The 11,786-nt window shown below is 37.2% G+C and overlaps 1 protein-coding gene across 2 annotated transcripts in view; it reads right to left on the bottom strand.

Moving 5' to 3' along the window:
• Nucleotides 1-1,096: 1,096 nt before the first annotated feature.
• Nucleotides 1,097-11,786, bottom strand: part of LOC143878567 (MLO-like protein 3) — a 37,642-nt gene continuing 26,952 nt past the window's right edge. The window contains exons 9-15 of one of the 2 annotated variants that reach the window (XM_077380838.1): nt 4,249-4,298; nt 4,116-4,156; nt 3,856-4,029; nt 3,693-3,728; nt 2,832-2,899; nt 2,630-2,690; nt 1,097-1,539 (exon numbers count right to left, since the gene is read on the bottom strand). In XM_077380838.1, the coding sequence (XP_077236953.1) occupies nt 1,279-1,539; nt 2,630-2,690; nt 2,832-2,899; nt 3,693-3,728; nt 3,856-4,029; nt 4,116-4,156; nt 4,249-4,298 (691 nt within the window). In that variant the 3' untranslated portion in view covers nt 1,097-1,278. The remainder of the gene's footprint in view (nt 1,540-2,629; nt 2,691-2,831; nt 2,900-3,692; nt 3,729-3,855; nt 4,030-4,115; nt 4,157-4,248; nt 4,299-11,786) is intronic. The other variant, XM_077380839.1, reaches the window with a different exon arrangement.

The raw sequence follows: 11,786 nt of genomic DNA, 5'->3' as shown, positions 1-11,786 counted from the left end.
AGGAAAAAGGAAAAAAAAATTACAACAATGACACAGGATGGGGCAAACCAAGAAAACAAGTTTTCATCCTCCTCATTGCCTTATTCTTATTTTGCAATTTTGTTGGTCTCCCTGCTACTAGGATATACATTGACAGTCTTTAGAAAGGAAGCTAGTAAACTCCTCGCATGGTGCATCGATGCGTCAATTTTGCTTTCACGTGAAGTTTTGGATTTGTTGAAAGCTTAAAACATTGATTAGTTTCTTGTAATAGATTTTACATTGTTTGCATTTTGTATTTTGTACGATGTAGATTTATATTTTTTCAATGAGATCCTGCACTTTTCCGGAAACTGAATTTGCCTTGTTTGGCTAATAATTTGAGGGTCTTCAACTTAATTCATATGATTTAGGCTGGTCAACCCCTGTGACTCTTGGCAATGAACCCTTGTGATTTTGATCGATTTAACCTTCAGTTTTGGGAGAATGTATGCTTCCTACCTTCAACGTAAACCTTAATTATCTTCACTCTGCAACAAACTAATGCAATTGATGCTGCCTATCTTCAACGTAAACCTTAATTATCTTCACCCTGCAACAAACTACGCAGAGAATTTTAAACTGTTGAAAGATCGACAATGTGATCGACATCATAAGTTCATAACTACACAAACACAATTATATTGGAGAAAAAGAAAACCTAAGAATGTAGACTTTTGTGGATGTAAAAGATTTAGTAAATAAGAATGTAGAAGCATTTGGGCCTTTCCATTCTAGAGACTTCCGTTCTAAAGAATGTTTCTTGTTTTGGTTCCCAGAATCCAAAACAAACAGGGCCTAATTGTTTCAACATGTTTCTATCAAATCCTTCGAATGGAGGGGAAATTTGCAGCTACAAAAATACTCAGAATTTTAGTGCTTAATTTATGCCTTGTCTTTATGGCTTAATTATAATTGTTTTTTTTTTTAATTCTATGCTCCCCTAGAGCAAATTCCTAGCCCCTGGCTTCAAGGAAAACCCTTGCCAATGTGAGAAAGGTGTGTGTGTGTGTTTGCGAGATAGATGCGGTAATGTCCATCCCGTATCATTTCCAAAGATTTCACAAAATCTAGCATGACTGAGCAAGTGAAGGCCCTGCTTTTTACTTTTCTAGAGCCTCTACAATAGATTATGACAAAAATATTTTTTAAAAATCCCCAAGAAGTAGGGTGACATTATATGATGGGATCACTTATCCCCAAGAAGTTTAGATTCTTCTAATTCACCAAATCTGCTATCTATCATCTCTTCTGAACGTGTCATTGTACCTCTTGGATGATTTCATGTTGGCTCACCATTTGTTGGTTTGGTATGGATGGTGTTTCTACCATTATGGACATAAGGCTTTCATGAACCATGGAAGGACCTTTGGGTGAGCGTGGTGCAGTGTCTCCACCAACGAGATCAGTGAAGGGAGACTGCTTCTGTTTCTTCTTCTTCCTCCTCACATCAGCATGCCATTGCCTTAAAACTTTTGCTGTTTGATCCTCAAATATGGACTTCTTGAAATGAGAACCCATCTGTTGAAGTACAGATATAAGTAAAAAAGATCAATGTACTTGGTTATGTAAGCAAATTTACAATGCATTTCCCATAGAATGTGAAGTTGAATAAAACAATGCCTCCTAGCAAAATGCCCCAAACAAATGTAATATTGAACCCGATATGTCAAGCTTAGCACAATGAAAAATTATGTAAGACGCTTGAAACAAAATATTGTGCAGTTTCTGCTGTTTTACGTAGATAAAGATGTACATTTGACTTCTGAAAAGAGAAATTTTTTTACGTTGCCTGTACCAAAATAGTTAAGGCTTGATGAATACTTACATGTAATTTACATTTCGCAATATGACAAAGAGATATACAAGGTATTAACAGGAAGGGATCCTTGTTATTTCTAGATGTGAAATCTGGGTGTGATTGCAGTCAATCTTGTCATGAATGATTAACTGCTTACTATCTATATTTTATGAATATAAGATTAAATGCAAATAATTTATAGTGGTATCCAAAAGAAGCTCTGAATCAATTGGAAGATCTAATGAATCGGCTCAAAGGTGTGATGTACAGTTGCTGTGTGCTTACTTGTGCATGTATGGGATTCTCTGATTAACTAAACTTCTACCTCTACCATTTCACCTTCAAATGAGCTAACCAAAACAAATAATTTGTGCGTAAACTTGCAATCTAAAACAAATCTCTACACATTTGGACGATTGAAGGTAACCCCTTTCTTAGGGTCCATATGGGTGTGCATTCCAAATGAATTTTATAACAAGTCTGACCTAAATGTAATTTGGTTGCACATCAGCACCTATAAAAGAGCATCAACTTCAATCTCCTTGGTAAATGTTAAGGTTTGTTTTTAAATTGCAAGTTTATAAACAAATTGCAGCCAAAATCAAGTTAAGCAGTAAAATCAAATGGATCCTGAAGAAGAAATGGGGTTATCTTCAATCCACCAAAGGTTTCTTGTGCTCGTAAATATTTAGGCTGTTCTTGTGTTATTTTCTCTTGCCGCTCTGATTCTACGTGAGCTAACATGATAATCATGATGGTCAGTTTCAAGCAAAAGCTCATTAATTTGAAGTAGTCATCAAAATCATTTACCTGTGTCACAAGTGCATATAGAGGAAGGGTGATGTAGCTACAGAGAAACTGCACAGCGATCCTGTTACCCATTAAGAAGAAGAAAAAAAAGAAGGTTTTACATTGACTTAAAAAGAGCGAGAAACGAATAAAAAATCTTTTTTTAAACCCATGGTAAATTTTTTAAAATCAAATTATGAAGTAAATGAAAGATGGAGCTTACGCTAACACAACTCTTGCGATGACAATTGCCAGTGACTCATGGTAGCAAGATCTCAGCCCAAATTCATACTGCAAAATAAGGAAAAAGAATGTGAAGACCAAATCTTAGTTGATAAATTTCTTTTTAGATTTTTATTAAAATCTGTAAGTAAAAATTATATTATAGTGCAATCACTGCTTTCTTTTAAAAATATATTTCATTACTAGAATGGAGAATGGAATGCCTCTTTCCTATGAAATGGAGGCTTTTTAAAGAAAAAGATACAGTTCTATTTAAGGTTGCCGCATCACTTGATAAGATAAGCTTCCTTTTGTAGTTGTCATAGTTCAGTAAAAATGTTCCTATCTAAAAAAAGTTACATTTTGGGAAATGATATCTGCACAACCATATTTTGATATTTTCACTAACCTATCTTGTCTTTTAGTATTGAAAGAGCTGTCAAAAGGTTATTACATTTCCCAAAAAGCTCTCAGGGTTCAATTAAAGAAGAAAAGACAGCTGGGTTTGTGCAAATACCAAAATACGGTTGTGCTGATAACATTTCCCTATATTTTTAATGGAAAACAGTTTGATTATGGAATGATTTTTCTATGAAAATAAGTAAGCCAAAGTGTAGAAAATTCATTTTCCTAGGAAAAAATTCCCTAGTTTCAGACTTCCATTCAATGGGCAAAACTTACAGTGATACATATCAGGGATTTCCCAATCACCGAAATTTTGGAGGTATGGCCAGCCAAATTAACAATTCTGATAGTACACCTAGCCTTTAGCTAGTCATGCAAGTTTTTTTTTTGTGTTCTTTATTGTGTATAGATGATGAGTGTCTGGAATTTGGTATAGAAGATGTAATTAAGTACGTACCGTAATCCAAACGAAGAATGTGAGCTGGAATGCATTCTGAAAAATCCCCAAAAAAGATAAAAGAGTGTTAGTTTCAAGTGTCTAGAGACTGACCTTTTATTGCTGTCATCGATACATAGTTGTAAAAAAATAAAAGGACTTATATTTTTGACAACAGATTTACCATAAAAAGAGTGAAATGCAGAAGAATCAAAACCAACTTGGGCCATCCAAACCAGAAGAGTTCATCATTGGGCTGCACTTGAGGAGTTCCTTTTATTACAGTGCTTTGTTCTTTGAGTCGAAGAGCCATTCTTGCAACGATGACCTCAAGTTTGGTTCCTACAGCTAGCACTATCTGCAGTACATAGAACAGAATGGGCAACTGAGAAAACGCAACAACCAACCAATTGTCAAAAAGCTTTCTTGTCCTGATATACTTACAATCAGAGGAATAAAAGATATCCAGAAATATATGTACACTCCTGAGATAATATCAAAATGAGAATGAGAATTGAAAAATACGCAGGGTAAAGGGAAAAAGGAATCAGAATTTGGAAAGCTAAGAATAAGTTACCATGTACATCGATGAGCAGGAAGATAACTACGAGAAGCCACATGACAGGGCTGTTCAGGCAAGAGAAACAAAATTGAGTTTAATTGGCAAGGTTCAAATCAATGTGAAATATCAAAATCAAATTACAGAAAATGTAGTTGGATTTCAAATAACGAGGCCCCGAAGTGGATTTATAATTAAGTTTTAAATGCATTAGCAGACGCATTTGAAACCACAAATATTGATTAATGCATTTTAGAATGACGCAACTAGTGCTGAAAATAATGACTTGTACTATAAAAAATGTGGTTTCAGTCATTTAAGTCCTAGTACTGAAGTTTGGCTCACATGAAACTTCATTGAATTTTACAGGTTTTATAGGATGATTCTCATAAAGCATCAAATCTACACTCCAGTCCTTTAATAAAGTTAAATAACAAAGCTCATACTTTTTTATTTAACCCATTTCATCTTAGTTCCTCTTATGGTAAAACCCACATCTTATAACTTGTATTCTTGAACTATCCTTTACCTTAAACAAGTATAAATTTCCTCCCAAAACATCAAATCATTCTCTGCACCTCTGTACTCTTAGATTTCTAGAGCTATTGTTATGTTGTAGGAAAGCTCTCTCTCTCTCTCTCTCTCTCTCTCTCTCTCTCTCTCTCTCTCTCTCTCTCTCTCTCTCTCTCTCTCTCTCTCTCTCTCTCTGCGTGCGTGCATGTGTGATGAAATGTTGATTCTAGCTCAAGGGAATTGATTAATTGATTATGAAGAATTCTTGGTGAGGTTCAAAAACTTGAATTTTTTTGTTGATTTTTCTGCTTTTTCCTTCAGTTAATATCGGATTTTAGCCTTTTCTGCTCTGTCAAATTGTTTGCTTGAACTTACGTTTTTTTTGTTTTCAAATTTTGGCTTTGTTTGCTTAATTTTTTTTTAACCCAGAAAATACGGCCCCGGGCAGACCACAAGTCGTATATGATTAGGGAAATCTAAGAGGACTGGCTGTCTTGCCTCAACACCACATAGGAAACACTTGAAAAGAAAATAACAAGCAGGAAAACAGCTACTGGCGTCGTGGAGGACTGAAAATCCAAGGGTGGTCCCGAAATGGCAACTATGAGGAGTGAAAATTATTAGGTTGCTAGCAAGTTTTAACCTTTTGAAAAATTCAAACCTAATTTGGAAATTAAGAGATCAACAATGAAATTCAAGCACACAAGTTAAATCTAAAGGTGCAATGCAAATAAAGAGCAAGAGTTTAAGAGAGAGTGCACCCGAGATTTAAAGTGGTTCGGTTCTCAAAACGCGAGGCCTACTCCACTCCACCAACCAAACCCGTTGATGGCTTCACTATGTGATCCTCTTAACTTCGGCGAAGATCAGTGCCGATCACAAATTCTGATTACCTTTAACCTTGGTGGCAATCTTCACCACGGAGAGTGGGCTACGCTTCTCCGAACACTCGCCCGATACAAAGTTCTTGATAAGAAAGAAAGAATAAAAATCCCTCACAAGGGTTTACAAGAAGTGTAGAAGATGTACAAATTTGGGCCTATGATCCAAATCCTAATCTTAGAAGATGAGAGGCATAAATGAGCTTTGATTCACTCTTAGGATGTTCAAGTAGAGTTTAAGAGTGTTAGGATTGATTGTCTTGAAGTTTAGAATGCCCATATTTATAGAAAACACCAAATATGACCGTCCAGGGGCATAGTGCTAATTCCTGCGAAAATTCCCAACGGCTATAAATCTGACCGTTATAGTGTTCTTGGAGTTCCGAGAATATTTCTCGGAGTTTCGAGAAAAAATCTCAGAGTTCCGGGAATACAAACAGAAATTGAAAAAGAGCTACTAGACCATTTCTCGGAGTTCCGAGCTTACAGCTTCGAGAATTCTCTCGGAGTTCCGAGAAGCCTATGTCAAGCAGATTTTCAATTCTTGTTTTTGGGCTTCCAACTATACACCAAGTTGGGATTGCTATGAGGGTTCCAAAGTGTTGGAACACCACAAGGACAATCTCTTAAACATTTTAGGATGTGTTAAATTAACTAATTTATGCCTCTAAAATCTAAATTAGGATTTGATCTTTTACAATCTAAATTGACTTCGATCTTCAATGCGATTCTTCAAGTCTTCATTCGTCTTGGACTTCAATGACTTTGGCCTTCATGATGTGGTCCAATGAGATCTTCTTGGCCTCAATCCAAGCAATGTTGTCTTAGCACAATTAAGATCTACAACTTAAAGAATCAAACACATTAGTGATCTTAAATCACTTGTGTATTGGAATCATCAAAATAAGATGGGAATTGTCAAGGTGGGAACCATTGGGCTTACAAGGACCCAACGAACCTGCAGCCAAACACAAATGGAGGAAAAAGTGACAATCCAAGGCAAACACCCGCTCCAACAAGGCCACACAGCACTCCCAAACCAAGAAAAACTACCCTGCCATGATACGAATGACAGGGAGGCCCAGCCCATCACATCTTGCAGCCCCTTTCGGCGCAAGACATTTCCCTCCATAATCTGTAGTCACAGTTGACCCAGAATCAACCGCTTTGTTGGTAAGGAAGTCGGAAATAATGTTCCCTTCTCTGGAATTGTGATGAATCACAGGCTACAAGAGAGCTTGGACATTCAGGATCTCTTCCCAATAACCACTGATCGACTAATGCACCATTCCCTTTTTTTCTCAAAAGGTTGACAGGAAACTTGCTATCTGACTCAACGATGAGATGGAAAGGACTAATTTCCATACACAAATGGAGCCCATCAAGAAAAGATCTAGTTTCCGCTACCATGTTCATGCTTTTCCCATAGAAAAAGAAAAAAACTAGAATAACTGAAGCCCTCTCATCCCGAAGATATTTCCAACTCCAGATTCCCCTGGATTCACTTTTGTTGTACAATGTATACTAAGTTTTAGTACACCTTATTTGGCATATGCCATCAAATCTAAACATTCTAAATCAGCTTGGGTTCTCTAACCTCTACATGAAGTTGATCAAGAGCCAATCCATGGATCATATTGGAAGCCTTCTTGGTAGGGGTGTGCATTAATCGGTTTAAACCGAAATAACCGACCGAACCGAATTAGATCGGTTATTTCGGTTCGGTTAAAAAACATATCGGTTCGGTTTCGGTTTCATATCTTCCCAAATTTCGGTTATCAGTTTCAGTTTCGGTTTCCATCAAAAAATATTTCGGTTAACCAAATAACCGAACAACGGGTTAGATGAAAACCCTTACTTCATGAGTAAAAATGTAAAATAAGTGAAAGGGTTGGTGTCGTGAGTAATAAAAACAAAAAAAGGGGTGAATGAGTTAAACCTAAAAGCTAAAACTTGGGTTTTCTTTTCTATTCACTTCATCTCACAAAACAGAAAGCTAGGGTTTTCTTCTCTCATCTCTGCCGTTTCTCTCTCTCGAGTCTCGCCTCCGCGGCTTTGCCTCCCAACTTCGGCCATCTCTTCTCTCCAGTTATTCACCACTTTGCTTCCTAGTTCCTTCCCACCAACATCATCCCTAACTTCATCAGCCACCTCAATCACCCTCGTGCGCCTCTATATCTTACCCAAACAACTTGTGCACCTCTGTATCTTCTTCCTTCCTTGGACGACTGTAGACACCCCATTTTGATCGGACCCAAGTTCGCTATGCTTGGGCGAAATCCCGTTCAATCATTTCCGCCATGTTTCGCACTTTTCCGTTAAGTGTTGAGAGAGATTATTCCCAAGAATCCGAACAAGAGAGAATTTGGATCCGATTGATGGGCCCGTCTTGAGCATTTGTTTAGATTTGGATCAAACAGGGTGGCCCGCACATTGTTTTAGTGAAAAATGAGTTTTGAACCTACTTCGATCCAACACCTAAAGATGATCATCAAGAGAACGGTCAAGATCTCAGAGAAGTCGTTTTAACAACCAATTTTGTTTCGATCATCAGGTTGAGTTACTCGGATCAGCCCATTGAAATGATTTAGGAGGACACAACCTACTTAGGTAGGGGACCCATCAATTGGATGGTCTGGATCGTCATAGAGGAATGATTTAAGGGGGCACAACCAATTTACATTGCGACCCACCATTTGAACGGTCAAGATCATCAATTGTCGCCCATCAAATGGACGGTTCGGATCATCAAATGGGAGTGATTTAAAAATGGGGTAACATATTCACATTTTGATCTATTGGATGGTTTGGATCAGCCCATAGGATTGATTAGCGGAGCACAAATTAAATCACATTGTCGCCCATCAAATGAACGGTTCCGATCATACTTTGGAGTGGGGCATATGATTTTATGCACAATTGGGAATTTGGTCACATATGGGACCCATTTGGGTTATCTTTTACCTACTCAAAAGGACTTTAAAAAACATGCATGGGGCCACACACATGTCAAAATTCAATGTCCACAATGGTGGCCACCTACCATGGAATATGTCCACAATGGTGGCCACCTACCATGGAATAAGTCCACAATGGTGGCCACCACCCTCCCATTCCTTTGCTATAAATGGTTCAATGAGGGTGAGTAAGAGGAGAACTCATTTTCTCTTCTATCATGTGTTCTAACAAAGTTGCTATGAGGGGTTGAAAAGAAAAAAAAAGAAAAGAAACAAGAAAAGAAGAAAAAGAAACAAAAAAAGAAGCAAAAAGAGAAAGAAAGCGGAAGCGATCGCACGGAGGCGGAATTTTCGAGTTTTTCGGCTCTCGGATTCGGCGAGGAACTCATCACAGGTAGGTACACTGTTTTCGGAATTGTTTAGAATTATTTGGTATATTTTCGGATTTTTGTATGATTTTTAACGAAGAAAACTAAAAGATATACTAAACAGATTCCAAAAATAATGAAATTTCGTGGGAAAATAATATGATAATGATACATTCTACCATGAATTTGTGAGCATTTTTGGATTTTGTTTGGTATATTATTTTACGCATTCTTTGAAAATTATCAGATTTTGGGAGAATTGTTACTGATGTCAAATCACAGATACAATTCTCCAAATTTTTACAGTAGTCTTAAATTCTATACTTCTTGCTTCTGTAAAAGTTTCAAGTGATTTTGATCTTGTTTCATATGAGCTGTAGTCTTAATTCATAATCTGGTTTGACATTTGAAAAATCCGAAACTGATAGTAAATAGTTTTCTAAATTCATGAAAATCTCACAGCATGCTATTTTCACTTATATCTTACTACTGTAGAAATTTCATGGAATTTAGATTTCTATTTCTAGTAGTTTCTGTGTTATTTTTGCAATCTGGTCAATTAATTTTTAAATCCAAATTAAATATGAGTTTAATGTAATAATCTATAAAAATATTCCAGTAAGTTACATCTCATCATATCTTGTTGCTGGAGAAGTTTCAACTCATTTTGAGTTCGTTTGCAACAACTTCACTTGTAAAATCACTCATATGATTAAAATTGATAAAATTCATTGAAAATCCGAAATTAATTGAAAATCATCTTAAAATCTCTAAAGGACCTTAAATTCTGTCACATCTTAATTCCTTAAGAAGGTCTGCTTTGCCTCATTTGTAGAATCCTCTCTGAGGTTGCACCTCAATTTGTGCCTCTGTTAATTAGAGACCAATTTGGTCAATTAGTTGTCTTAGCCTTGCTTCCCCCTTGCAAGGGCAATGATAAGGTTACTTGGAGCCCATCTTTGTGTGTGTTTGGGAGACCCGCCAGGTCTCATTCTCTCGTTAGTCCTCTTTGTGCGCCGTTTGGTTTTGGGAGAACACCCTACTCGGCTTGGCTTCATACCCCTACCCTTATGGGTATTGGGTTGCACATTTGTTGCACCCTAGGGCTAGGTAGCTGTCCGGCCCGGCTTGGTGTTTTACCTCTGCCAAATGTGCAAATTCGTGTTTCCTTTTCTTTTAGAGAGTCTTTGACTCATCTATCCTTTAGTTGGTGTTATTGGAGTCTTTGACTCATGTTTCCATTTCTTTTAGAGAGTCTTTGACTCATTCGTTCTTTTGTTGTATTACTAGGAAGTCTTTGACTCATTGGTTCTTCTGTTGGCGTTATTTGGGAGTCTTTGACTCATTCCTCCTCTAAGTTGTAGTATTAGAGAGTCTCTGACTCATTTGTTCCCCTCTTTAGTGTTGTTAGTTCGGAGTTTCTCCTTTAGAGTTGTTGATTACTTTGCTTTTGATTAGAGGCTAACTCAGTCTTATTAGAGCTTTGCTTGCTTGGGATCTTGGATCGTTTTCTCTCTTCTTGGGACGCTATCTTTCTTGTTGTGGTTTGTCTCTTTGAGACGCTAATTGCTTATTCGGGGTTTCCCCTTTTGCTTTAGGGCTTTGCCCTAGTTTGTGGTATTACTTGCGTGTTCCCTTTAAGATTAAAAACATTTTAAGGTCCTGAGCATTGGAAAAGCTTTAAAATCCAAAAACATTAGAAATTTAAAACTCAAAAAACATTTGAAAACATCAAAAACCTTAAAAAAAATCTAAAGTGTTGAGTGTTTCTTTTAGAAGCGTAGTTTGAGAGTTCGTTTCGAACTACGTTGGCTTGATCCTCTTCCGAGGTACGTAGTGCAGCTTGGGATTTACATCCCAAGTCCAGCCAAACTTTTTTGTAAATAACTATTTTAAACCTTCTTAAAAAACCTTTAAAATCTTGTTTTCAAAAGATCTTCTTCTAGAGTTAGGAGTTTCTCCTAGATAGAGAGTTTTAGAGTTAGGGTTTTTCTTTTGATAGGTTATTTGATTGTTTGTTTGTTGTGTGCTTGTTTTAGAGTTAGGGGTCTGTCCTAGAGTTATAGGAGCGCCTCCGTCCGGTCAGTCGGCGATCCACATCGCCGAGTGATGACTAGAGTATGATACGCTAGTCCACCCTTGGTTTTCCTTAAGAAATACAGCCTAGTCACACATAGGTTGTAAGAACCACCTGCATTAGCTTAGGGCTAATCTGCATTTAGTTAGGGCATATAGGGTGTCATAAAATCCACAATTCACTGAAATTTAAATAATCGTACAAGAAACTTTAATAACCGGTTCGGTCTTTTAGATCGAGTCTAGGATAGAAGTCTAGGTGTCTTAGGCATCCTAGCTTAGAATAGGCGCGGAGAACTACGTTGCCTTGATTCTCGTGGAGGCGGGGATACGTAGGCTTCTTTGGATGAATACCAGATCATCTGAGGACTCGGGCTAATCACTTTTAAAACTGTTGAAACAATCAAATCACTTAGGATTTTCCATGAAATTAGAATTTTAGGAGAACTTTCACTTAGATTGAATCCAAACCAATTAAGAAATCAAGATACACATTTAGGATTCACATTGAAATTAGATCATAGGATGCATGTCACATAGATAGCACATTAACAGAGAGTTGAATGAGCCATTAAAAATGAATTTAAAAGAGTTAACTTTTGGAATTGAAGACCGATTATCGGGCAGGAATGGTGCATGTGGTGGATAAATCCCCATACCTTCCATTCTTGTAACCAGGTAGCGAGTCTAGATTTCTGGTTAATTATGGGTCCTAGATCCCACATCTAGGTGGCGACTCTGTCAGTCTCTTTTGTGTGGAA

Source organism: Tasmannia lanceolata, unplaced genomic scaffold (genome assembly GCF_043159265.1).
Source record: "Tasmannia lanceolata isolate RefF3 unplaced genomic scaffold, GAP_Taslan_0.1 ptg000006l, whole genome shotgun sequence".
NCBI lineage: Eukaryota > Viridiplantae > Streptophyta > Magnoliopsida > Canellales > Winteraceae > Tasmannia > Tasmannia lanceolata.
This window is presented reverse-complemented; position numbering and strand designations above follow the sequence as displayed.